At 46.0% G+C, this 27,177-nt stretch overlaps 1 protein-coding gene across 7 annotated transcripts; it reads left to right on the plus strand.

Moving 5' to 3' along the window:
- Window positions 1-595: 595 nt before the first annotated feature.
- Window positions 596-26,203, plus strand: LOC307109430 (RNA-binding protein 4). Of its 7 annotated transcripts, none has more exons than XM_079788115.1 (4): window positions 596-1,039; window positions 18,332-18,754; window positions 22,640-23,402; window positions 25,771-26,203. In XM_079788115.1, exons 1-3 carry the CDS (start codon window positions 703-705, stop codon window positions 23,392-23,394), a joined length of 1,515 nt encoding a protein of 504 aa, XP_079644241.1. In that variant the 5' UTR covers window positions 596-702; the 3' UTR covers window positions 23,395-23,402; window positions 25,771-26,203. The 7 variants fall into 7 exon arrangements, 6 of the variants coding, with proteins under 6 accessions (XP_079644241.1, XP_079644236.1, XP_079644237.1 ...); XM_079788111.1 differs by lacking the exon at window positions 596-1,039 and adding an exon at window positions 11,205-17,392; XM_079788112.1 differs by lacking the exon at window positions 596-1,039 and adding an exon at window positions 11,205-17,392 and having other exon boundaries at window positions 18,336-18,754.
- The last annotated feature ends 974 nt before the right edge of the window (window positions 26,204-27,177 follow it).

Consider the following 27,177-nt stretch of genomic DNA (forward strand, 5'->3'; position numbering starts at 1 on the left):
TCTTATTTTCCACGTCTCCAGACTCTGCCAGGACCTCAGCAACCTCAGAGAATGTGTTTCTAAAGAATGAACTAATGGTACGAGGGTTCTCCCCGGGCAGAGGCCCCTCCGATGCCCTCAGATCGTCCTGCCCAGGCCTGGAGGCGGCAGTTCCGGAAGCCGTGAAGGCGTTTGTTTGTCCTGGCTTTTCCTGCCAGGCCAGGCCTTCCCGCGGACACGTTTTCTGCCACCTCTAGACGCGGGTTTGGCCTAAAGCTGCCAGAATGGGAGAAGCTCCGACTTCCGACTGAACCAAGTTTTCCATTGGGGCCTGGGGATTCCAGCTCCACCCGGGGCAGAGGCGGCCTCTAGGACTAGGCCGCTCGGCTGCCGACTCTCGCGTACCCACACCTCCAACCTTCCTTTCCCCCTCCCCTCGGCAGTGGCGGTTGGTCGCGCGCCGTCGTCCTTCTCCCACCCCTCCGTTAACGAGCGGGCGCTAGGCCCTCTGGGATTGGCTGTGTCTGTGTACAATCTTTCTTAGGCTCTCTGATTGGCTGCAGAACGCGCGGAATGGGAGCCCTGATTGGCTATATTAGAGCGCCTGCGCGGCGGGGTTCTCAGTCGCCAGCCATTCCTGGGAGGACTGCCGGGTGGCCAGACGTTTCGCTTGTCGCTTGCGGAGAGGTCCCGGCTCTCCGGGAAGGCGGCTGCGGCGGCAAAATGAAGATATTCGTGGGAAACGTCGATGGAGCGGATACGACGCCGGAGGAGCTGGCAGCCCTCTTCGCGCCCTACGGCACAGTCATGAGCTGCGCCGTCATGAAACAGTTCGCCTTCGTGCACATGCGCGAGAACGCGGGCGCGCTGCGCGCCATCGAGGCCCTGCATGGCCACGAGCTGCGGCCTGGGCGCGCGCTCGTGGTGGAGATGTCGCGCCCACGGCCTCTTAACACTTGGAAGATTTTCGTGGGCAATGTGTCGGCTGCATGCACGAGTCAGGAATTGCGTAGCCTTTTTGAGCGCCGCGGACGCGTCATCGAGTGTGACGTGGTGAAAGGTAACGCGGAGGCGCGCTTGGGGGCGGGCGCGCGCGGGGCACGCTGCTTGTTAGCCACGCCCCTTTCCCGGGGGTCGGTCACTGCGCGGGGGTCGGGGGGGCAGGGGGGAAGAGTCCGCGGGAGCGAGGCCGGAGTTGTTGGGGGCGCGATGGGTAGAATCACCCTCCTCCCCTGCGGCCCAGGCACCATTCACAAAATGGGAGGAAGCGGCTCTGGGTGGGAGCCGCGGCCAGTGGCCGAGCTACGGGGCCGGGGACGCGCCTGAGCGACTTGCTAGTGTACCGGGGGCGCGCCTTCCACTGTTCTTCTGGGCCTGGCACCGAGCGGAAATTGGGAAGTGACGGGCACAAGCCGGATCACGGATCGGGGAAGATCGCTCCACTTCCCCAGACGTCGGTCAGAGCGTGGGAAGAGGGAAAAGGTGGGGGCTGGCGCCCCAAGACCACCCTCGTGTACCCTCCCGGTGAATGCTCTCGAGCGGAAGGTAACGGGGCCCTTTGACGTTTCTTGGGCTGGGATCTTTTTAGTATTTTGTGGCATGGGGTTCTTATGGGTATAGTTACTCGTGGGGGGCCCCTTGCTAACCACTTTGGCCTTTCAGTATTGTTAGGTGGGTTAGGCGTGGCAACTCTGCGCTTTCCAGCACCCTCAAATTAGTTTTTACCCCCTTTGGACTCGATTTTACATCTATATACTGGAAATCCCGACTTTTCGAATGTGGAAGGAAGCTTATTTTATGAAGGCCCCTTCTCCGTAGACTAATTTGCCAAACCTGTGCCCCAGGGCAGTATCATTCTTTTATAAGCGTGGTGATTTTGCAAGGGGACATACTCGGTGGCAGAGGGGAAACATGAGAAGGGGCCTGTGAGAGGCCTTCCTTAAACATTGGCTAAACATATTTACTTACTAGTTGACTTTGCTCGACTAGTCTAATCCTCAGGGCAGATCCCTGAGTTTGCCTTTTAAACTTCGAGAAAAATGTATCACCATAGTTTAGGCCCGACCTCCATTTTGGAACCTAGTTGATTTTTTAAAAATCAGAGTGTGGGTTCTTATTCCCTAAGCTCTTTTTATTTTATGTTGGCAGGGTTTGGTGGGACAGCCCTTGTGTATGTGGCTAGTCTCTGCTCCACTTGCGAACAGATCAGAGTTAACTTTGCCCTGCCATCTTTGAGGATGCGACCTGGGAGTATCTGATGCCCCGCTCCTGGTGTTGAATTCATACGTGCTCATAACCCTGTGTGAGAAATTTTGAGGATAGGGAAGAAATGTGGGTGCAGGTGCTTATTCATTTCCACTAAGATACTTTATTTGCTGTCCTGGAGAGGCACATCTTTTGGGCCATCCCTTGTCCTTTCTGTAACTGTGGGAAATGTAAAGGATTGTCGTCTCCACTCCTAGGGTCAGTTATTTGTTCTGCATTAATACTACATTCTATTTTCCTCAACTCAGGTTATGCAAGTCCACGACTATCCGGATTCAGGCTTTCCTGCTGGGTGCTCTGAGGCAGGCTGTACGGTGCATGGATTTTTGCTTTTGTGTAGAGTAAAGGAGGAGGAAGGGCCTCAGATTGGGTACCTGGCCAGGAAATGGATGGGAGTATGTGTGGCTCATTATGAGAATTCTGTGTTTAATTGACCTATTTTATTTTTGTGTGGTTGTTAGGCAGGATGGCTACGAGATTGGAGTCTAGAAACTGGCATCTTCAGGGACAGTTTCCATGGGACTCATTGGTCAAGACGCTTGCTTTCAGGTGGTAGAGAAAGTAGAAAATTTGCTTGGGACAGACACTTAAGTGGCAGTGGAAGGCAGGGTGAAATGTAAACCATGCGGTTTTTAGAACTCTTGGCTTTAGAATGAAAGTTTTGTGCGTATTGTCCCTTTGTAAACATTTGATTAACAGAAATGCCTTGATTTCCTCAGGGAGTGGTAGTCAGCTGTTATTTGTAGTTATGCAGATATGTAACACCTCCTGATAGACATTGATATAAGGGACTGTGGGAAAGATTTTAGCATGATATACTTCACTGATGCCTTTCTATGCCTTTGGGATGAAGGAAAGTGAAGTTTTAAGTTGGGAATGTAGAAGAAACTAGCTCTGGCTCTATAAATAGCTTATTTCTTGGGCTGGGAATGGGCATTTTATTGAATCTTATGTTGGCTGTCAGACCTTGGAAAAGCACAAGAAACTTGGCATAGCACAGGACAACCAGTTCTGTTTTATTTTATAGGGGGAAAACAGTTGCTTGGTTACCCCAGGACCTTAGATACGATTTGATTTGTAGAGTAAAAATCTCTAGCAACAGTGGATTACAACCACTTTCCACAGCTATCTTCTATTGGGTGTAGAAGGATGAAGAAAGAGAATCAGTCCCTGACAGCTAGGAACCATTTAGACTTCAGGGAGGTCTAAAAGGCAGGAGAGGAAACTGTTTCCTATCCTTTTGTGTGTGTGTCCATTCTTTTCTCCTATACATAGCTCTCTAGTTTCAAGTTAGAGATTTTTACTCTTAGGATAAGAACGCTCATTTTTCTGGATTCTGTTAACTTGGTACTAGGAGAATTGTAATGCCACCAGATAATCAGGAGAGCTCTGTAAAACATTGCTTGCTATTCTCTTTAAATGCAGTGTATTTCCTTCATAGGTCACTGTTCTTGAACTAGCTCTCCAGGTAGATGCGTCTTTGGAGTTCTCTAGGTCTCTGTTTTTTCTTTCTTGTCCTAGGAGTAGTTGGGTTCCCGGAATCTTTGATAGGGTTAGGTCTATGCTTGGCTGTTCACTGATAGGATTGGTTAGCCTGATATGATTGAGTCATTTGGACAACCTATTCCCTCCAATATCAGGCTTAGGAAATTTCTGGTATAAACTGGTTATAATTGTATCTGATGGCTTTAAAAAATGAGTTGTATAGCTCTGGTGGGCGGTCAATGGAATTGTACATGTGAAAGCTCAATTTTCAAATTTCACAACTTGGTCTCTTAAGAAAACCTGACTAAGTAGGGAGTAGACAGTCCTGTTGTTCTTGTAAACCCATTGAAACTTTTTTGTTGGGTGTTTATTTCCCTAGCTCATTCTAGTCTCAGGTTAGCCTGGAATATAGTATGGTTCTTTACTATTCCCTCACAGTGCTGGGAGGTTTTTCCCCCATTCTCCTTAATCTGCCTTTCAAGCTCCTGCTTTCTGCTTGCCGTTGTATTCTCCGGTTGGTATTGCCATTCTCATGAGGGTCAGCTCATTCTCTGCTTTTAAAGAGATTTCCAACCACCAGCATCTATTTTTTGCTCACTCTACCCAAAGTGGAGGTGAGAGATCAGAGGACAATTCTGGTGGTGTCCTCTGGCTAGGCCAAAAGGAATACTTTTTAAAAATATATGTTTATTGATGAGAGAGAGAGAGACAGACAGACACTGGAAGAAAGAAACATCTCGGCTACTTCCCCTACGCGCGGTGGCTGGGGATCCAAATCACGACCTAGGTATGTGCCCTGACAGGGAATCAAACCAGCAGCCTTCTGGTGTATGGGATGATGCTCCAACCAACTGAGCCACCGATCAGGTTTGGAAAGGAACATTTTTGCTTTTCACAATTGGTAGATAAGGAATCAGGTTCTGGCCATGGGGGTGTGAAGACTGAGAGTATGATAGTTCAATTTGTACTTTTATCATCTCTGGCCAGTTCCAAGTTTACACGTACAGGTGGCATTGTGTCTCTTGTGTTTTATTAGAGATGGAAGATAATATTCTGTAGGGAAATAAGATTGTAGTTATTCCTAGGATTGAATTATCATAATCCTTTATCATGTAGTTATTTTTACTTTACAAGGCGCTTTTATCTTCTCTCTCTCTTTTTAAATTGATTTGAGAGAGAGGAAGGGAGAGGGATATATAGAGAGAAACATTGATGAGAGAGAACCATCAATTTGCTGTCTCTTGCATGTCCCTTACTGGGGATCGAGCCTGCAACCCAGGCATGTGCCCTGACCAGGAATCAACTGGTGACCTCTTGGTTCATTGGTCAATGCTCAATCACTGAGCTTTACTGGCTGGGCTTATCTTCTCATTTGAATCTCCTAATTCTGAGGTAGATAGGACAGATTAGTCAGAGAAATAATGTATAAGTCCTTTAAGAGCTTATAGGAAGTCAGTGATATTTGGATCTGTAACTAAAGACTTTTAGGTCCTAGCCCAGGATTCCTTGTGCAATACCATAATTCTGACTTGCACCTGTTGATTAAATTTTATTCTCATTTGTATGTGAGTCGGTTGGTGGTATTGCGTTAGATTTAGGGAAATGACTTGCTCTATAGAGGCAGCAAGAGAGGGCATCCCAGTATGAAAGTTTCTAGAAATTAGGACACTTATTTACGACCATTAAAAATAATTCTTATCTTTAAGAATGGAACCTTAGTAATTTCATCCAGGTAGTTCTCCATTTCCTAAACTGATATGAGAGGGATGGGCTCCTGGTACTTGGACTGTATCTTAAAGTAGCCATAGGTCCAGATGTTAACTGCATGGCTTTATTTCCCACAAGCATGATCTTATCACTGTTCTTAATATCCTGCTTACACTACTATGGTTTGTGAGTTTGAATATGATAAAGAATTTCTTCCCACTCCTTCCTCTCCTAAAATTTTCTTTCTATGTGGTAGATACATGGGTCTTTGAGGTCAACATCCGATTTAAAAAAAAAATTGGTATTGATTTCAGAAAGGAAGGGATAAGGAGAGAGAAACATCAGTAATAGATAATCATTGATCGGCTGCCTCCTGCACACCCTACACTGGCGATCAAGCCCATAATTGAACCTGGTTCATAGGTCAACACTCAACCACTGGGCCGCACCAGCCAAGCAAAATCAACGTCCTATTTTAGAGCCTATCCCACCACAGCTCACTCAGCTCCTGAATGAGGACCTCAGGGGTAATTTGTTTAGCAGAGCCTGCTTGCTGTAGTAATTGCAGCTTTTTGCCTTAAAGCTGAGAACCAAGTCTTTCCTGTGAACGGAGGAGACTTGGGCCTGAACTCAGCCAGGAGGCTTGGTTTGCATTCCCACACCTTGTTGATTTACATGGGGTCCAGCTTCTCCCCTTTCTAGTCATATTATTATACAGTCCTGCCTTATTCATTGACTTCTTAGGAACAGACTGTGTGTAGTGACTGGTATGGAAAGTTGGGATTCTGTTCATGGCTCTAACATTTTGATTTGGGGTCAGCCATATAAATTCTCACCTGTAAAATGGGGTGAATGGTCCTTTGTCCTGCCTACCTCACAGGATTGTCGTGAGGTCCTTTGCACGAAAGTGCTTTGGAAACTGGGAAGTACTTTGGGAAAAGGGGAGATCATATTAGAATTTCATGCACTGTGCATTGCAGTCTAGCTCTTTTGCCTTAATTGGACCCTAGGCTGAGACATGAATCATGTCAAGACATAAGTAGTCATTTCCATTGTTTGAGTATTAAGCCTCAAAGGTGAGCTGTAGTGTTTGGTGACCTTGGGTTAGAGAATACTGAATAATTGAGTGGTCCAGGCACCCTTTTGCGTTTTTGCGTTTTGGTTTATACTTACAGGAGCTGTGAAGATTTCTATCCTGTGTTGCAGTTCATCTTTGCTCTTTCTTCTCTCACCAGGAAGTTGGGTGAGGTGGCAGGGGAAAGGGAAGAATGGGGAGAAGGCCAAAGGCAAAGGTGGCTGCTTGGGACAGTCAGAAGCTTTGTATATGGGAGTCACATTTTATGACCTAACTCCTGGAGAGGAGGGTTTGGAGGCCTGGAGATAGTTGGCAACAGCTGGGTGCTGTTGCCGTGTCCAATTTGGGGCCCACTGGGTAGCATGCCCTGCCTCCCTAATTGCTAACCCTCTGTCTGCTGCTTTATCAGACTACGCGTTTGTTCACATGGAGAAGGAAGCAGATGCCAAAGCCGCCATCGCGCAGCTCAACGGCAAAGAAGTGAAGGGCAAGCGCATCAACGTGGAACTCTCAACCAAGGGTCAGAAGAAGGGGCCTGGCCTGGCTATCCAGTCTGGGGACAAGACCAAGAAACCAGGGGCTGGGGATACGGCATTCCCTGGAGCTGGTGGCTTCTCTGCCACCTTCGACTACCAGCAGGCTTTTGGCAACAGCACTGGTGGCTTTGATGGGCAAGCCCGTCAGCCCACACCACCCTTCTTTGGTCGCGACCGCAGCCCCCTGCGCCGTTCACCTCCCCGAGCCTCCTATGTGGCTCCTCTGACGGCCCAGCCAGCCACCTACAGGGCCCAGCCCTCAGTGTCACTGGGAGCTGCCTACAGGGCTCAGCCTTCTGCCTCTTTGGGTGTCGGCTATCGGACTCAGCCCATGACAGCCCAGGCAGCCTCTTACCGCGCTCAGCCCTCTGTCTCCCTTGGGGCCCCATACAGGGGCCAGTTGGCCAGCCCTAGCTCCCAATCTGCTGCAGCTTCCTCGCTTGGCCCATATGGTGGAGCCCAGCCCTCGGCCCTTTCCTCCTATGGGGGTCAGGCAGCTGCAGCTTCCTCACTCAACTCCTATGGGGCGCAGGGCTCCTCCCTGGCCTCCTATGCTAACCAGCCATCCTCTTATGGCGCACAGGCTGCCTCTTCCTATGGGGTTCGTGCGGCTGCCTCCTCCTACAACACCCAGGGAGCAGCTTCCTCCCTAGGCTCCTATGGGGCCCAGGCAGCCTCCTATGGGGCCCAGTCTGCAGCCTCCTCACTGGCTTATGGGGCCCAGGCAGCTTCTTACAATGCCCAGGCCTCAGCCTCTTATAATGCACAGTCTGCCCCATATGCTGCACAACAGGCTGCTTCCTACTCTTCCCAGCCTGCTGCCTACGTGGCACAGCCAGGTACAGCTGCTGCCTATGCCAGCCAGCCAGCTGCCTACGCTGCACAAGCCGCTACCCCAATGGCTGGATCCTATGGGGCCCAGCCAGTTGTTCAGACACAACTGAATAGTTATGGGGCTCAAGCATCAATGGGCCTATCAGGCTCCTATGGGGCTCAGTCAGCTGCTGCGGCCACTGGCTCCTATGGTGCTGCAGCTGCATACGGGGCCCAGCCTTCTGCCACCCTGGCAGGTCCTTACCGCACTCAGTCATCAGCCTCATTGGCTGCTTCTTATGCTGCCCAGCAGCATCCCCAGGCTGCTGCCTCCTACCGTGGCCAGCCGGGCAATGCCTATGATGGGGCAGGCCAGCCGTCTGCAGCCTACTTATCCATGTCCCAGGGGGCCGTTGCCAACGCCAACAGCACCCCGCCGCCCTATGAGCGTACCCGCCTCTCCCCACCCCGGGCCAGCTACGACGATCCCTACAAAAAGGCTGTCGCCATGTCGAAAAGGTACTGTATGCCCCCCTGCCTCTGCCCCCAGCTGGGGCTTAGGTCAAGGGGCTGAGGTTGGCATGGGAGGGAAACTGGAGCCATCGGTCCCTCCCTTGATCTTGTCTATTCCCGTGGGATGTCCAAAGGCTGAAGGGGATGATGTGTGTGAACTTTCCTGGTCACCAAGGTTCAGGTGGAGCCTAGTGCTCAGCCTGGGGTGGTACCAGCTAGTTAGGCTGGGAAAAGTGCCACATGTCTAGGCTAGCCCCAGCTGCCATTGGAGCTACGGCCTGCAAGACTGTGGCCTATAGCCTTTCCCACCGTCTGGAGGATCCTTAAGCCTGTTATGTGGTTGTCCTGGCTTTGGTGGGGGTAGGTTTGAAAGAGGAGTCCCTTTGGCACTCATTGGCTGAAGGCAAGGTGTATGAGGTGCGTCCACTCTGTGGGAAGTAGGGGACCTTGCTTTCGTCCGCCGTTCTGTTGGTAAACAACCACGGTCTTTCTGTACAGGACCCAAGGGTGGGGATAGTTTGTGGTTTGGGATATAGACCAAAATGCACCTTGGCCAGTTCAGAAGGGAGGGCTTCAGTGGCGGGCTTGGTTTCCCACTGAGTTGAACCAGGCTTGATTTCTTGCCCTGGATAGGGTGATGAGCCTTCTGACAAATTCTTGTTTGTTGGAAACCAGTGTGATCACACCCTCCCTATCCCCATTGGCATCTCCCCCATGCCCACCTGGAGCCCTCCCCTCAATTGTCTCATTCACCAACTGTCTTCTTCTCTCGACTAGGTATGGTTCCGACCGGCGTTTAGCCGAGCTCTCTGATTACCGCCGTTTATCAGAGTCGCAGCTTTCGTTCCGCCGCTCGCCGACAAAGTCCTCGCTGGATTACCGTCGCCTGCCCGATGCTCATTCCGATTACGCACGCTATTCGGGCTCCTATAATGATTACCTGCGGGCAGCTCAAATGCACTCTGGCTACCAGCGCCGCATGTAGGGCCGTCCTGGGAATGGGGCATTACAGGGAGGGAAGGAGAGAAGTGGGGTAGGGTGCAGACCCGGGTTAAAACCACTGGCCCATACCTCTCCCATTTGTGGTTTTTCATCCCCTCTACCATGTGGGCCTTCCCCAGGAGATGATCCTTTTGAGTGTTTGGTAGTAACCTACTTTGTTCCTTCGCCTCAGCAGCAAATCTTGCTACTGGCTCTAGATCTGCGGTTTCCCCTGCCTCCCATCTACCCAGGATGGGAGTTTCTTTTATGTTTTTATTTTTTCCTGGCTCCCTTTTATTTTTGTGCGCGATATTTAAGGTTGTCTGGATGGGGAATCAACCTGCAGCTGAGGTCGCGGCGCCTTTTTCTTTTTAGATATGAGGGAGGCCAGGAAAGGGTTAGCCTAACCATTTCCTATACGCCAAGCTGTGCCAGCAGTCCAGGGGACCCTGTCTGTCCCTCTAGACTGTGTTGAGACTGAGTTCCTGCTGGGATAGTCAGTTGGTTTATGTCCAAATTCCTACCGACTCCTGATGTTCTAGCTGATGCTGAGCCGCACAGTCCCACTTCCCTATCTCCCCAAGTAGGTGGTGTTAGAAAAACTTAATTTTTTTTCCCTTTTGTATGGACTACAAATAAAACTTGGGGCAATTTGCAGTTTGGAAACCTGGTTGTCATTGTCTTGATTGCACTCAGTTTCAGAGGAGCCAGTTTGACATCCAGGAAGACATGATGGCCAAAGGGAAGGCAGCCACAGAACCCAGGGCAGATGAGGAAGGGGATTTGACATGGAAATTAGAATGATTTCTCTTCTGCCCGGAGGGATTTAGCTCATAGTCTGTCGTCCTGCTAGTCTGCCATCTTTAAGAATGGATTGTTCAGACCAACTTGCTTAGGCTTCTTCGGCCCTCAACTTGATTTAATCACACCCCAATGCAGAAAATGTGTTGCCCATTTTTCTCTGCCTGTGCTTGACCATTTTCCTTGACTTGTTTCCAGTTGAGAAACAACCTGTGCTGCAGCAGGGTGGTTCTGGGGTTTGGCTTCTCAAGTGAGAAGTGGGGAAAGGGGCTGCTTTGGTGCTTATGAGACTAGTGGATCCTTCAGGCGTGGGCTCAAGTGACTCCTGGGACTGGGAATGGAAGGGAGCCAGTAGTGGGGTGGGGGTAATGTTGGTGTCTGATACTGCCCTGTGGTTGGAGAAAGGAGGGACAATTGGAAGAAGGTACGAGAGATTCTGGTCACAGACCTGATATTTTGCCTGTTGAACATCACCATGGCGTGTCCTTCCTGCGTCCTGCCCACCCCCTATCATCATGGTCACCTGAGACTCACTTTGCCTATCTCCATTTACTAGGGTTTCCAGATGTTTACTTGCTGGGTTTATATTTGAAGCTGTCATGACAGATAGACTCTGGGAATGGGTTGAGGTGCAAACATAACCAAGTAGGGATGCTGGAATTAAAGACCATTTCTATACTTTACTCAAGTGCTGGAAGTTGAGAGGACGTGGCTAAAAACTAGCGAATTCCAGCCAGGGATAAGATGGGAGGCTCATGTTTAATGATGGATGATTGGAAGAAGAATGGTTGGATAGGGTGATAACAGGACAACCTACTGGTGTTCCTTTGGGTAAGGCAATTTTGGGGAGGTGTGTATATCAAGTGGCGTTCAGGTGGGTTCTCTTATGCCTTCTTCACTGGCTTCTTGTGAATTTGCCTGGGACAGAGTAGTTTTCCCCAGATGTTCTCTTCCCTCTGCCCATGGGCAAAAGCAAATGGATGATCTTTATAACCATGAGCTCTTGTGGATGCTTACTAGGGTAATCTCGGGGTACTGGGACCATAACTCCTTTTTTTTTTTTCCTGCTCACTGCTTTGCCTTTAGGTGCTTCGCTGCTCCTTTTAATTTCTTTGCAGGACTGGGGTGGGGGGCAGTTTGCTAGTTTTCTTCTCACTTTTCTGCACTGAGGGTGGGTGATCTGAGGGTTTAGCTAACAAGCTTAGCTCTGGTTGTTACCCTGGAAAATGGAGAGTTGATTGATTATAGGGCTGTGATTGTGGCCTGTGTATTTGTAATGTTTGTCAATGTGGCTTTCTGTCTTCCTTTCTCCAGTGAGGGTTTCTATGAAAAACTGCTTAATGTGCTCTTGGGGCCAGTGTTGATGTTCTGTATTGTTAGCCCAAATTCTTCAGGTTGACCTGGCCTAGATGATCACTCTGCCTGTCATCTTTAGTGCTGATGCCCTTGCTGCCTCAGCCCTGAGGCTTCTCATTGTTTAAGCCAGAAGGAGCTACAATTATTTGTCACTTTCCTCTTTCTTGCAGATTGTTTTAAAATTCCCTCTCCTCTTAAATTATGCCACCTGTGTTCACCCTATAGCCCATTCATGCTTTGCTTTTTGTGGATTTCTGATTTTCCGGGTCCTATAACTTGGAGATGGTTGGGTTGAGTGAATAGGAGGACAGACATTTGTGTTTTGGGAAGAGGGGTAGGGAATATGGGCTCCCAACATCCTTCAGATCTTTGCACTTTTGTATCTATCACCTCTACAACTTGGAGAAGTTTTAGTTCATTTATGCCTGGAACAAGACCACGTAGAGGCTTCCAGCCTCATCAACCTGCTTTTTGAGGTTTGGACCTTGTTTGAAATTTTGTCTGGGGTAGACCTGGGGTCCCACCCCTGTTACTGGAGATAATGGGATTATCACTGGATGGTCATGTGATATCCCTATGGGTAGGCAACCTTTCTAGTCATGCCTATCAGTTAAGCTACGTGGAAGTCCATACACAGACTGTTGGTTCTCTGGTCATATTGTTCTATTAAGCCAAGTAAGCTGACTAATGTGGGATGGCTGAGGTTATAATGAAAATAAATGTCCTAGATTTATGGACTGATATGCTACTTAATGTGGGTAATAGAGAAGATAAGATGGGTGGCAGGTGGAAAATGTAAATTCACCCAAATTCTATAGGTCATAAAGGAGCCCTGGTCGGATAGCTCAGTTGGTTAGTGCGTCATCCCAATGTGGGTTTGATCCCTTATCAGGACACATACAAGAGTCAACCAATGAATGCATACATAAGTGGAACAAAAAATCGATGTCTCTCTAAAAAAAACACAGTAAAAAAGGTTAAAAAATAAAAAGGTCATAAAAGTAGAATCTGGAGTTCCTGGAAAAAAGAATTCTTAAATGACTTAGTTCTTTAAGTCCAGCTCTGAGTCATTTGAAATACTGTGTCTGTCATGCTGGAAATACAGTATTTAGGTAACTGAGCCCTTGGACTGACCCTGAGGAATTTATAGTCCGAGGGAAGCAGGATCTACCTTAATGAGCTAGTTCCAGTAATAAGCAATGCTAAGGGAGTGATAAGTTAGGAAGGAGAAGATGGGGCAGTCAGTTATTAGAGAAAACTTTCTGGAGTTAGGATTCGATTTGAAAACTAACTTGGCACCGAAAGAATGACTAAGGGGTGTTGGCTCTAAAATTAGTTTTCCTGAGTTTGAATCCTGGTTCTACCACTTAGCTGTGTGATCTTGAACATGTCAGGAACTCTACCTCAGTTTTTTCATCTATAAAATGGGGCCAATAGCTAACATTTATTGAAGCATGGGCTTTTCATATATTAACTTAATTGCAACCCAAATGCATTAGGTATTCCTAAACCTGTTTTATAAATGGATAAGTTGAGGCTCTAGTTTAGTAACTTTTCTTAAGATCATATGGTTAGAAAGTAGTGGATCAAGGAGTTGAACCATCCAGGACTTGTAAACATTAGGATAATACTACTGTTGGAAGGATCAAATGAGAACATGTCACAAGTCTAGGTCCTCCTATATAGTCACTGCTCATTATGTGCTATCCATCTCATAGAAATGAATTAGAACATTCTAGGGAGTTGGGATGGCCTATAGTGGAGCACACAGCTGAGCAAAGGAATTTGGATGTAGTTGTGCAATATATTGAGTAACAGTGAAGGCAGTGGATTTATTTTTATTGGTTTCACAGAGGAAGGGAGAGAGAGTGATAGAAACTTCAATGATGAGAGAGAATCATTGATCGGCTGCCTCCTGCACACCCCCTACTGTGGGGATCTAGTCCTCAACCCGGGCATGTGCCTTTGGCCAAAATCGAACCTGGGACCCTTTAGTCCACAGGCCAATGCTCTATCCACTGAGCCAAACCAGCTAGGGCAAGGCAGTGGATTTTGTAGCGCAAGGTACCTAGGAGTGATGTAGGTCACTAGACCACACCAGATCGGGCCACTTCCATTCTTGGGCAACAGTGTTCATTGTCTTGGGAACAGAGTCTCCTGGATATGGAGAGGAAAGGTAATGGGCTTGCGAATACATTAAGGGGAGGCTAAGAGCGTGTAGCTGGGAGTGGGATTGGAGCTCCCTCTGAACCTCCCTGAAGAATACTGGTTTTTAATTTGAGCCCTTATTAGACTAGTAACTCATTTCTGGACTAGGAGCCAGTTATTTACTAGGTGTATAAACTATATTTGCCCCTAAGGGTATGAAATTAACACAGATTGCTTACTCATATTTGAGTGGATTTTAACTGATACCACCAGTGTTTCCTTCCCTAAATTTGGATTTGTCCCTTGTTTTCCTTTCAAGAGTCCAGGCTCCAGGTTCTTACATTCCATCAAGATCTGCAGCCAGAACATATAATTATGCTTAACTCTAACAGAACACCAGATTTCTAGGTGACTTTGGACAAGTCAGTTTACTTTTTAGGGGCTTAGTAACCTGATCAGCAAATTATAAATAAAATGGCATCTACATGTTTCAGACAAGGTACTTTTAAAACATCCCATTCAATCCTATTTTCTATAGTTGAGGTGGTAAGGTAGAAGATTTGGACTAGATGTCTTTAGTTAAAACTTTAATGGAAAAATAAAAATAGAAATTCTTTAATCGTTTTTCAGGTACAAACATTAAGCTCCTTTAGTACTTGGTAAAATCCAGTTGGTTAGATGAACATTATGGAAACACTTGAGCTATAAATTTTCCTACCTAAAGCTTCGTTTGCAGCATTTGTCAAGTTGGTAATCCTGGTGATGAAAAGCTGTAGCATAGGTTACCTCCTGGCTTTGGGGCACCTGCTTGGTTTTTATTTATTTTTAAAATATATTTTTATTGATTTCAGAGAGAAAGGGAGAAGGGAGAGAGAGAAATAGAAACATCAATGATGAGAGAAAATCATTGATGTGCTGCCTCCTAAACTCTCCCCTACTGGGGATTGAGCCCACAACATAGGCATGTGCCCTTGACTGGAATCAAACCCGGGGCCCTTCAGTTCGCAGTCTAATGCTCTATCCACTGAGCTAAACCAGCTAGGGTGCACCTGCTTGTTTTTAGAAATAAGTATACATCTTAAGCTGATATTAACTGAAAATCCAGTCATTTCTTTTGGTTATCAAGAAGTTAACACAAATTCATTCATTCATTTGTTAACTTAGTCAACAAGTTTGAGTACCCACCATGTGTCAGATGCCATTCTATCACTGGACATAGGGAATAAGAATAGATCCTGTCTTTATAGAACAAGTATTTGCTTGAGACAGGTGAGAGGAGGGCAGAAGATGAATAAACAAGTAGGATTTCAAGTGGATTTGAAGTATTTGGAAAAATAACTTGGATTCATGGGATAGAGTGCCAAGGTAGGGTTGGAGTAGGGGAATGTCTTTAGATGGGTGGAGAGTGAAGACCCTGGAGAAAGAGCATTACAGTCTGAGGTGGGGACAAAAGGCAAGTGCGCTGGAACATAGTTGGGAGTGGGAGTGAGGAGTGTGTGTGTTGGGGCGGGGGGTGGGGGTTGGTTGTTAAAGAGATTGGGATATTCTGGCAAGAACCAGATTGGGTAGGGTGAGTTTGAAAGTTTTCAAATTGCAATGGGATTTAAAAAGTAGGGGGATGATTTAATGTGGTTTACTGAGTTGGAGAACTTGGAAAAGGAAACACATGTAACAACCTAGAGACCTTTCAGAAGGTAAATCAAATAATTGGTTTGGGAAATGGGATTGGGCAGTGGTTTTACAAACTGGCTTAAATTGTGATCCTGAGATTATATTCCTAGTCTCCTGCGGACTTGGAGAGATTACTAGTTTTATAGAGTTGATTTCATATATTCTTTGGGATTTTGGAAGAAAGTTCATGTCCAGGGCAGTTGGGACACATATTTTGGAAGATCAAACTGAGAGGTGCTGAGAGGATTTTTTTTACCTGATATATTTCCCTGTCCAGATGATTTGTAACCACCTCCTGATGCTGGCCCCTCCACAATGTGGGCACACTTGCAGCTGACCAACATGGAGTTGCTTTTCTTCTTCACTGATCATACGGCTTTTACTCAGTATCAGCATCACAGTCCACAATGAAAATGGATCAATATTAGTGACCACCACACGTGTAAATGTTGCAGTTTGGGGGTTTTTAGGTGCTTACGTTTTCCCACTCTAGAATAAGTGATTGTCCAGTTTTCCACCATTTGATTTTGGAGTCATGTCAGGGTTTTTGTTAAATATATATATTTCAGAGAGGAGGGGAGAGAGATAGAAATAATGGTGACAATCATTGATCCACTGCCTCCTGCACGATCCATACCAGGGATCAAGCCTGCAACCCGGGCATGTGCCCTGACTGGGAATCGACGCTCAACCACACTGGCAGGGCTTATGTCAGGTTTTAAAACCCATTTTCCAAAACCTTGCTTTGCCTTTCTCTTTATGACCCCACCCCTTTTTGGGGGGACTGCTTTGGATGGTAGTATGTTCTGTTGTCATTTCCACTCCTGATGATCCCTTTCCTCCTAAACAATTCACTGATTTTATCATGTTTTAAGTTCTTCCACCCGTATTTGTCATCCCCCTCTTATCAACTCCCTCTTTAAAAGCTGCCTTGCAGAGGGGTCATTGCTTGCACAATGAATATGGGGTTATGTGAAGAAGCCAGAGGACGAGAAAGAAAATGTGACGAGGGAACTGGACCCTCTGAAGAATGTTTTGATTGTATTGTTTGTAGCTGGTTGTGATTAGGCTCTTCTCTCTAAGGTCCATTCTAGGATTTTAAACTTACAGCTCTGGCTGATGGCACCCAATAAAATAAAATAAAAAAACTTTTCTGCTCCAGTTTTTTCTCAGGGCAGGGTGGGGTGTTTTCTCAATTTCCATGGCCGAAGACACAGAAGTTGCTTCTTCATCTTGGACTCCAGGAGGCTGGTTCCTCGGGGGAAACTTGACTCCTCTAACTTCTCAGCGTCTCCTGAGTAACGCAGCCCCAACCAGGCCGATCTTTGGGCCATTACCCCGTAATTGAACCTGCGTCCATTAACCGTTTAGAGTTCCTTTTACTACCACCTATGAACATAGTTTTAATTTAGGGGAGCTCCGGGACTCCAGGGCAACAGGATGGATCTTGGTCAAAGGAGGAGGTTAATTTCTTAAAAGTGAAACGCTTCGTTATTACCGACTTTTGGGTCTGCATAAAGGTCTGGTCCGCAACATCCGGGCTGCAAGGGGTGTTTTGGGAAGTTAGAGGGAGAAATTTGGACTAGAAGGCAAAATAGAGTGTGGAGTACTGTCGGGGTGTGCTCGAGGAAGTGGCGAAATGAAGCTTAACAAAGTTGGCGCCCTGAAGCTAAAGACGGCCACACCTGGGCCCTAACTCGCTCACCTAATGGCGGGTCGAGCCCTGCGGGCATACCCCACGTTCGTAGTTCCTCCCTCAAGCCAACCTCTTACCCAATCAGTGACTTCGGCTTCGCGAGGTTGGTGCTCATTGGCTTTCGCCTAAGAACTTGGCGTTACTGACGTTTCCACCTCTTCCCGGCCTCTCAGGTAATTGGCGTTCATACCAACCAATCAGGAAGAGGATCTGCGCGAACGCCTGCCTTTTACTTTACTGAGTGGCCAATCGGTGGTAGGCTCACCTCCCCCTTTCTACCCAGAGTCTGCTGCGACTGCCGCCATTTTAGCGTTTTGTCAGAAGCATCGGCGCCGCGAGGAAGACTTCCTGCTGATTCCCGTGCGGGTGAGAGACTCCGACTCCCCCCACTGCCTTTATTTTGCTCTGTTAAATCTTCTCTCACTCCCTTGGGCTTCAGGAGTATCCTAGTGGGGTCGTGGCCTCCGCGCCGGTAACAGCCGATTTCGGTGCTCGGCATTTCGCGGTAAGCGTAGAGCGTCCCTTCCCCCCACGACCTCCCCCGAGAATACCTTGCTCTCTCCCACCCTGCCCTGTATCCGACTTGGTTCGGCTTCTTGCCTCGAGGTTTCCACCGCGATAACCGCGCTTCCCGTAGACTTAGTTTGCTTCCCGCAAACCCAGCTCGAGAATTTTTCTGGCCCTGAGACATTGGTGTCTGGCTCGTGAGTATGGAGCCCCCTTTTTCTGGCCACGCATTTCTCCGTTCTGCAGGAGCCCGGAGAGAGGCGTTCCGAACGCACTCCAGCGCTTCCCGTACTTTTCTCACCCCCTCGCTTCTGGCCCTAGTCAGCCCGCTCACTCCAAAGGAAACTCTAAAACCTAGCTATTGTAAGGCCCACTTTCCCGGAAATGGTGGCTACTCGGTTCTGAGAAGAGCCAATTCATAATTTCAGGCGGTCAATCCAGCCAGCCAGTAGTTAGACCTTTGTTTTCTGACTCTCCTTATAATGGATAGGAAAGCCCAGTTCCCCAGTTCCCGTAGCGCTGCACTTATGCTTTCATTTCCATTCCCGTTTGAAACTCTCTTATCAAACCCTTTGTGTATTAGGGCCCCTCTATTACACTCATCTCATTCTTAGTAGGTCAGTAGCCGGTACCGTAGGGGGCCTCCTTATTCCCACTTCCCTTTGTTATTGTTTGGAGATGGTTTTGTGAGAGAGGGAACCCTGTTTGGAAACATTTGTTAGAGTGAAAGATGACAGTATTCTTTTTTTAAATTGGTGTGGGCCTGAGGTCTTGTTAAAATTGTTTCTTCTCATCCAGGCAGTGTCGAGATGGTGAAGCTGTTCATCGGAAACCTGCCCCGGGAGGCCACAGAGCAGGAGATCCGCACACTCTTTGAGCAGTATGGGAAGGTGCTGGAATGTGACATCATTAAGAACTACGGCTTTGTGCACATAGAGGACAAAACGGCGGCAGAAGATGCCATCCGCAACCTGCACCACTACAAGCTGCACGGGGTGAACATCAATGTGGAAGCCAGCAAGAATAAGAGCAAAACCTCCACAAAGTTACATGTGGGCAACATCAGTCCCACTTGTACCAACAAAGAGCTTCGGGCCAAGTTTGAGGAGTACGGTCCAGTCATCGAATGTGACATCGTGAAAGATTATGCCTTCGTACACATGGAGCGGGCAGAGGATGCGGTCGAGGCCATCAGGGGCCTTGACAACACAGAGTTTCAAGGTGAACCACCCTCTTTGGGAAGAGGGCTGAACACAGGCTGTGTGCAGAAAATAGGTTGGGTCAGTAAAGGGTGGGTTTGGGGTAGAGAAATACAGCTGGTGGCTGGCTGGCTGATGGTAAAATTAAGTAATGAACCTGAAAAGAATGCTTGGGATTTAGAGGCTTTACCTTAGGCAAATCAAGACTCTGGGAGGAAAAGCCACTTGGCTTTAGTTTGGAGCCCCTAAGGCTTTTTTTAAAATTTTTTTTTTTTTTTTGCCTATTAGTGCAGCAGTCCTTTCTTCTGAAGTTTTGTCCAGTGAGGTTGTCTTGGGGGGGAGGGGCGGGTAGCAGAGCACATTGCAGTTTTTCACTCTGAATTTATTGCCTCAGCACAGTACAGGCATACCTCGGAGATATTCAGTTCAGTTCCAGACCGTCGCAATAAAGGGAGTCAAAGCGAGTTGCAATCTTTTTGGTGGTGGAGAGTTTTCAATTTGAAAAAAAGAAAAAATATTTGAAAGCATGATAAAGCAAGGTATGCCTGTATCAGAATTATGCATCATTTTTTATTCGAAGAAACTGGCAAAAGCTGCTTCAGCAACACATTTAAGAGTAGAATCCCTGTTAAACTCTCCACCTCATCCCAATTTATAATTTTTCAGTAAAGATGATTAGTCTTTAGATAATTGGTGTCTTTTTTTAAAATATATATTTTTATTGATTTCAGAGAGGGAGAGAGAGAAATAGAAACATCAATGATGAGAGAGAATCTTTGGCTGCCTCCTGCACACCTACACTGGGGACTGAGCACGCAAGCCTGCAACCCAGGCATGTGTCCTTGACCGGAATCGAACCTGGAACCCTTCAGGTGTCTTTAAAGGGCTACGGTTGCTCCTGGTGCTGTTACCAAGATTTTCTGTTTTGAAGATGAGGCCACTCCACAATTAAAAGGCTAATTTCAGGATTTCTGAGGAGGAGGTATTGAGATATGGGGGGGAGGCAGTATTGGCAATGTTTTTTCACTGGTTGTGGGGGTGGACTTTTAAAGTCCTTCATGAAGAGAGTACTTTCATAATAGATGGGTGACTAGATGGATTGTTTTAGTGTGCCTGGAGGGCAGTATGAGTGATGCTGTGGACTGTCACTGTATTTGGAAGGTGTCTCTTCTTGGTTTAAGATCTAATCTTCTGTGCCAAGAGTGGCAGTCATGAAGGGGGTGGTAACCACGGTGAGTTAACTCTTCTTTCACCCCCTTTGGGCCCCCAATGTCAAAAAAGAGCCCTTTCCCTTTGATTGTAACAGCTTCCAAATTATTGGGTTATTCCCACAACTCCTTGCTACACTTTCAACCTACATTCCAACCTTTTTAGTCCAAACCAGGTAGTGGCTGCTGCTTTTCCTGAGAACTTCTCTTTTTAAGAGTAATTGCTGCTATCTTTGCTGTTTATTTCCCTCAAATTGGACCTTTCTTAGAGCTGGAGGTCTGATCATCATTCCCCCAAGTAATCGTGGGTGTTGCTGTGCATTAATTATTAAGGAGAAATGTCACAGGTCTCTAGAGTTTAGTTTGTTTTCCTTTTTAATTGGTAAGTTGAGAATTATTTTGTGTCAACAACTTAATTGGGAGAAAACGCTGCTCTTGTGGAGGATTTGTGGTCTGATACCTAATTTTTGGACACTCTTTTATACTTAAGTGCAGTCATAGAAGAGGTGGTGGTGTCTGCTTGTAGCATTTATGTGTAAGGAGGTACAGTAGATTGATTCAGGACAAATCCTTTAGCATCTGAACTCTAGGCTCTCTGCTACCTATACTTATTCTTGTCCTATTTTTCTTACTATTTGCCATTCTCCTTAATGCTGCCTAGTAGAGTTTTATGTAGAATAACATTTTATATTAGTGGTCCTTTCCCATTTCAGTTTCTCAATATTGGGTATATAGCTGACCCTTGAACCACACGAGGCTTAGGGCTGCTGGCCCACTCCACAGTCGAAAATCCTAGTATAATTTCAGTTGGCCTTCTGCATAAGTGGATTCCCATCCTCAGTTGAAAATACAGTTGGCTCTTGGGACAATATTAGTTTGAATTTTGTGGACATAAGTGGGCCCACGCAGTTCAAACCCATTTTGTTAAAGGGTGAACTGTATTGTTTGTCATAAAAAATATAGATTTTTATTTTTAAATATATTTTATTGACTTTTTTTTACAGAGAGGAAGGGAGAGGGATAGAGAGCTAGAAACATCCATGAGAGAGAAACATCGATTAGCTGCCTCCACACCCCCCACTGGGGATGTGCCAGCAACCAAGGTACATGCCCCGGACTGGAATCGAACCTGGGACCCTTCAGTCCGCAGACTGACACTCTATCCACTGAGCCAAACCGGTCAGAGCCAACATACAGATATTTTAAAAACTAGCTTATCTCAGGACATTTAATAATGATCTTATATATCTTGGATGTACTTGGTTGGTTCCTTGGTTACACTTATTCTATTTTGTTAGATGGCAAAGTGGCCCTGTGGGCAAATGCCAGAGGGACACAGGTGTTAGCACCTTAAAGCACTCATATATTTAATTGCATATCTTAACTCTTAACCTGCAACCTACACTTACCAATGTGTAACCAGGGCTTTTTTAGTATTTTGGTCCTTCCACCTCTTTTCCATTTTCTAGCCTCACATAACCTAATTTTAATTTTGCAGGTGAAATTGTGTATTTACTGTTTTCTGTAATGTTAGATGAACAGATGACCTGTTGACTCTCCCCTGGTTCTAACCATTCACTTCTTTGACAACTGCATGTTTGGTTGCATCACAGCCAGTTGCATTAGAAAGTTTTTGCTGGACTTTTGCTTACCATTAAATTGGTAGATCATGTTAGGTGGAAACTGTTTCTGTGGAAAAGTTTTAAAAGTTAAACTTTTTTTTTTTAATTTAAACTTTTAGAGAAAAATGTTTTTGTTGTTGCTTTCTTTTTTGTTAGGTTTTCAGAAGTGATATTTTGCATTTCTGAATGCATATTGTAGGTTTGGCAAATAATAGTAATAAGTGCATATTCTAAGAATCTCAGATCCCTAGTTTAAGGGGAAAAAGTACTTTAACCTTGCTAAAATGAACAGATTGGTCCACTGACTAATATTACTGGTTATTCACTTTTCACATCCTCCCTTCCATATTTTTCATAATCTTTTTAAAAATTCAGGCAACTTGTGAACTCCCTGCCCTGTTTCCTTTGATTCCACTAGGGGTCATCTAAGTTGTCAGATTGTCAAGTATCCTTGTTAGGATGAATAGCAGAACCAATTAATGAGTGGGCAGTCCTTCAACTTGTATTTCACTCTTCTTCCCCCAGTTCATGAGTGTTTTCCCCCAAAATCTGAAAATCGCCTATCACACTCAGTGATCAAGTCTGGATCAGTCTCTGTTAGGGGTAGCTTTAGAGTCTTATTTTATTCCCTCTGATTTTGGAGAGGGCGGAAGTCTGGGGGGACTAGTCTTTGCATTCCTTTGCTTAATGAAATCAGAGCCTTTGATAGTGAAGATGGAAGTTCCAGAATCTTGCTGAGCAATCTTGTGGTTTCTTTTGACATTCATTGGTCCACTGTTCAGAGGAGTTTTTGTACACAGCTACTTGGTATAGAATGAGATACTTGTTTTTGTGCAAGAGTGGTTTCTTTCTTAAGCATTACACTAGTGTTAGGTGTTAGAGTGGAAACATTTCTTCATCTAATCTTTGTCTGAAATCAGGCCACTATACTAAATTTATTGGACTTTAAAAAAATCTGGCATTGAGTCCTGCATTAGCATTGTGTAGGTAAAGCCATTGCTATGACCAGTGTCGGGGGTAGGGGCTGGGGCTATGACTAAGAGTGATAGCAACCCTTCTTGCGTCTGTTTCTTCAAGGCAAACGAATGCACGTGCAGTTGTCCACCAGCCGGCTTAGGACTGCGCCCGGGATGGGAGACCAGAGCGGCTGCTATCGGTGCGGGAAAGAGGGGCACTGGTCCAAAGAGTGTCCGATAGATCGTTCGGGCCGAGTGGCAGACTTTACCGAGCAATATAATGAGCAATACGGAGCAGTGCGTACACCTTACACCATGAGCTATGGGGATTCATTGTATTACAACAACGCATACGGAGCGCTCGATGCCTACTACAAGCGCTGCCGTGCTGCCCGGTCCTATGAGGCAGTGGCGGCTGCAGCTGCCTCCGCGTATAATTACGCAGAGCAGACCTTGTCCCAGCTGCCACAAGTCCAGAACACAACCATGGCCAATCACCTCACCTCCACCTCTCTCGATCCCTACGATAGACACCTGTTGCCGACCTCAGGAGCTGCTGCTACAGCCGCTGCTGCTGCAGCAGCCGCTGCTGCTGTTACTGCAGCTTCCACTTCATATTACGGGCGGGATCGGAGCCCCCTGCGTCGCGCTACAGCCCCAGTCCCCACTGTTGGAGAGGGCTACGGTTACGGGCATGACAATCAGTTGTCCCAAGCTTCAGCAGCCGCGCGGAATTCCCTGTACAACATGGCCCGGTATGAGCGGGAGCAGTACGCAGATCGGGCGCAGTACGCAGATCGGGCGCAGTATGCAGACCGAGCGCAGTACGCAGATCGGGCGCAGTACGCAGATCGGGCGCGGTATTCAGCCTTTTAAAGCTTGAGGTGAGAGCGGTGGGGTGTCACCTGTTCTGGTTTTGCCGTCCCTCCTACAGCCTAAAGGCTCCAGTTAGGCTGCTCTGCTTGCTTGCTTTTGCAGGGTTAAGGTAAGGTTATTAGCATGGTTCAGAGGCTAGGAAAAAGTCCTAGCTAGTTAACTTTCTGAAATATGTAAACACCCTTACCACTCATGGCTATTTTTCCAGGGATCCTGGTAGTGGGAGTCAATCTGATTCTTTGTCTGGAAAAACAGAATGGTGTGATGAATCTTGGGTCACACCTATGTGCTATAAATGAACTGAAACTAAGCCCCAGACAATTAGACTAAGGTGTGTTGTTTTTTTTCAGAGCCTTTGTCGAAATTCCTAGGTATGTGACATTACTAAGGTCTGCAAGTTTCCTGTTCTGCTTTGTAATGTGTGAAAGGTCTGATATGACCTGTAGTGATAAAATCAATAACTGTATAGATAACTGGTCATCACTGCTCAAGTCCCAGTTACTATGAAGACTACCCAAATGGCATCATCACAATCTTGAAGCAGCATATTTCTGACATTCCTGAACAGTTCACCCACTATGAACTTTACAAAAAACCTTATTTTATGTTAGGTTGGGGCAGAGAGGAGAAAAGGTATCTTTAATTAATTATTTTTTTTATTTTTATTTAAAAAAATATATTTTATTGATTTTTCACAGAGAGGAAGGGAGAGGGATAGAGAGCTAGAAACATCGATGAGAGAGAAACATCGACCAGCTGCCTCCTGCACACCCACTACCGGGGATGTGCCCGCAACCAATGTACATTCCCTTGACCGGAATCGAACCTGGGACCTTTTAGTCCACAGACCAACGCTCTATCCACTGAGCCAAACCGGTTTCGGCGGTATCTTTAATTTATAAAATTGAGTTCAATTAGGAATCTGGGGCATATACTCAAACCCACTTCTCCACGCAGCTCAAGATTCATTTCCTGAAGAGTGCACCCATTCCATTGCTTTATCTTAGAATCTATCCTGTAAGAACCTGTTTACTTTGTTGTACAAACTGTCCCCACAGGGTTAGATTTGACATCTCTCCACTTCTTAAAGATAGATATGTGTACACACCTGTTAATTTTATTCTCCAGGGTTGGGAGCTTTGCTTTAAGCCAGTGATTCTCAATCCATATGCTCAAGACTTTTAAAAACACGTAATACCTGACTATTTAATCAGGGGCACTGACCTCTTTTCCCTTAGATCAGTGGTCACCAACTGGTGGTCCGTGAGGGTCCAAAAGGTTGGCAACCGTTGGGAAACCTTTGGAGCAGCAGGTGTGGTTGGCGACCGCTGCCTTAGATGGTCAAATAATAAAAAAAAAATAACAGCACAATGATAACTGTCCAGGGTGAATGAATCAAAATTATACCTTTATTTTTTGTCAGATGGACAAAAAGTACATTTTTTGGTGTGCCACAGAATTTTAGTAATTAGTTTATGTGTGCCATGAGCTGAAAATCGCTGCCTTAACTAGATCACTCCCTTCATCTTCCCACTAGTTACGGGCATTTAATCCTCTTGAACAACCAGCTCTACCTTGAGTCCTCTGGCGTTTTCCTATATCTACACATTTTGAGTGCCATGATCCATTTGGTTTTACTTGAGAATATTGTGATGCTTGCCAGCTTGGGCTCTAGGTGTTTGAGATTGCTGTTGTATTAAAGGGTGATTCATAATGCCCTTTTGTTTTGAGTATTCCCCAGTGTGCCCCAGACATTGGGCAGAAGGTATATAACTTGCCTAGGGTTAAAGGTAGGAAATTATTCAGGGCTGGAAAAGAAACTTGATGTGTAGTTTACATATGCCCTCTAGTACATTCTTTTTAGTTTCTTCACTAAGCAGAGTGGGATGCCCTCAGGTCTTACAGTTTGTTGAATTGATGCTGCTTTTGCCTCAATTTTGAATGGTTTTTAACTTGGACCTTGGTAGTAACTCCCAGATTCAAACATACTTTTGACTTTTTACCCCAGAGAGCTAATTGAAACTTTTCCCTTTTCCCTGCCTTCTACATAGAGTTGGTGACGTGGAATTACCTTCTCTGAGGAATGCTAACGTTAACATCAAGGGAAATGCAATTCTTTGCCTACTCTCATGAAAGAAAATTTACAATTTAATCTAAAGAAAAGCCCCAGTCTGGGATTGCTTGACCTTCCTAGTTATTCTCTGGCCTTCAAGCTTTTTTCACTTTTAGAGAGTATTGTGATACTGTAGATGGGTACAAGTAAGTAAACTTACCAAAGTCATGTTACCAGACTTTGTAGAGATGTTCTTTGAGGTTTTAAGTGGGAAAGGCCTTTTGAGCTTTGCTGTAAAGCCCCTGTATTGTGCTCTCTTTCAGGTGGGATGTGTGTGGGCTGAAATTCCAAGCTGCGGTTGTGCATGAGAATACGCCCTTCATGGTACCCCGTCTCCGGGAAGTTCTCGGCTCTGTGCGTTCAGTCCCTCAGGAATCGTGGACCTTAATTTACCTTGCTAAGTTCAGACCACCTCTTCTTTTCCTCTTTCCTGCCCATCTTCCTGTTCTTCCTGTCCTTCAATACTTCTGTAGCTTCCCATTCATGTTCTGTTCCTAGCAGGCCTCGTTGTGTGCAGAAACTGTGGTGGGGCTGTGCCATCTCACCTCCTGCTGCCAATTGTGTTGGATTTGGGAATGACCCTGGTGAGAGTGTCACTGCTTCTGAGTCTTTGGCCCAAAGGCTTGTGGCAGGTGGACACAAAGAGTTGGATCACTTTGTTTTTCTTTCCAGTGAAATAAATGGTTTTTCAACTTAGGAATATGTGTGCTTTGAGAGAGTTCTTGTTTGGCCTTATGTCTGGGTTATTCGTCCCTGGAAAAGAGAGAGGAGGATGTAAAGTTTGACATTCAGCTCTGGGAGGACATCACTGTTTATTTTCTTCATTGTAGATAGACTTAACAGTGCCAAAGGTAAAAGAAGGGTTAATACAGAAGAACCGAGGCGGGCAGCCTTATTCCAGGAAAGACTTCCTCCCGTCGGTCCACCTTAGAAATTGTAAAACTAATTGCTTATTAGTAGTTTTGAGCTATAGGTCTTTTCCTGCTTGAGAAACAGTCATCACCCACCCCTTAACTATTACCATTCCAACTTCCCAGTCAATACATTTAGTTTGACTTATTTCCAAGGAAGAGGTCTTAAGAAAGGACAGTTTTGAGGGAACATTCACTTTTTATTTCGGGGGGTGGGGGGGTTATGGCTTCAACAGCATTCTACTACTTCTAGGCCAGTAAGTAACACTTTTTTAATACCTTTCACCATCTATTTGTATAGCTGACAAAAATCTCACTAGTACCTCATTACTCGTACTTAAGGACCTCACATTGAGTTTTAGATTATTTAACAATGAGGATGGATTGGTGAGTGCAAGGAAGAGCCAGCCACTTCTTAGTTCTGTGCTTCTATGAAAACAGACTGTCTTCCAGATTTTATTTTTGTCTATACTTGCTTGCTCCAGTTTTAACATTTAGTAGGGCAGTACCTAATTAGGGCATTTCCCAGAATCGTTCAACAAATACTGAGCACCTACTGTATGCTAGGCATGCCTTTAGGAAAAGTGGTTGTAGTGATGGGAAATAAGAAAAAGCTGTCTTTAGTTGGGTGATTTTTCAGAATTGTACTAAATGCTTCTACCCTGACTGATTCTTTCTAGTTCATAGATGGCCTAGATGGGAATACCTCTGTATTAATATAACTTGTAATTTATTGAATATATGCTCTATGTGAAACCT

This window comes from Cnephaeus nilssonii (assembly GCF_951640355.1).
Source record: "Cnephaeus nilssonii genome assembly, chromosome: 13".
NCBI lineage: Eukaryota > Metazoa > Chordata > Mammalia > Chiroptera > Vespertilionidae > Cnephaeus > Cnephaeus nilssonii.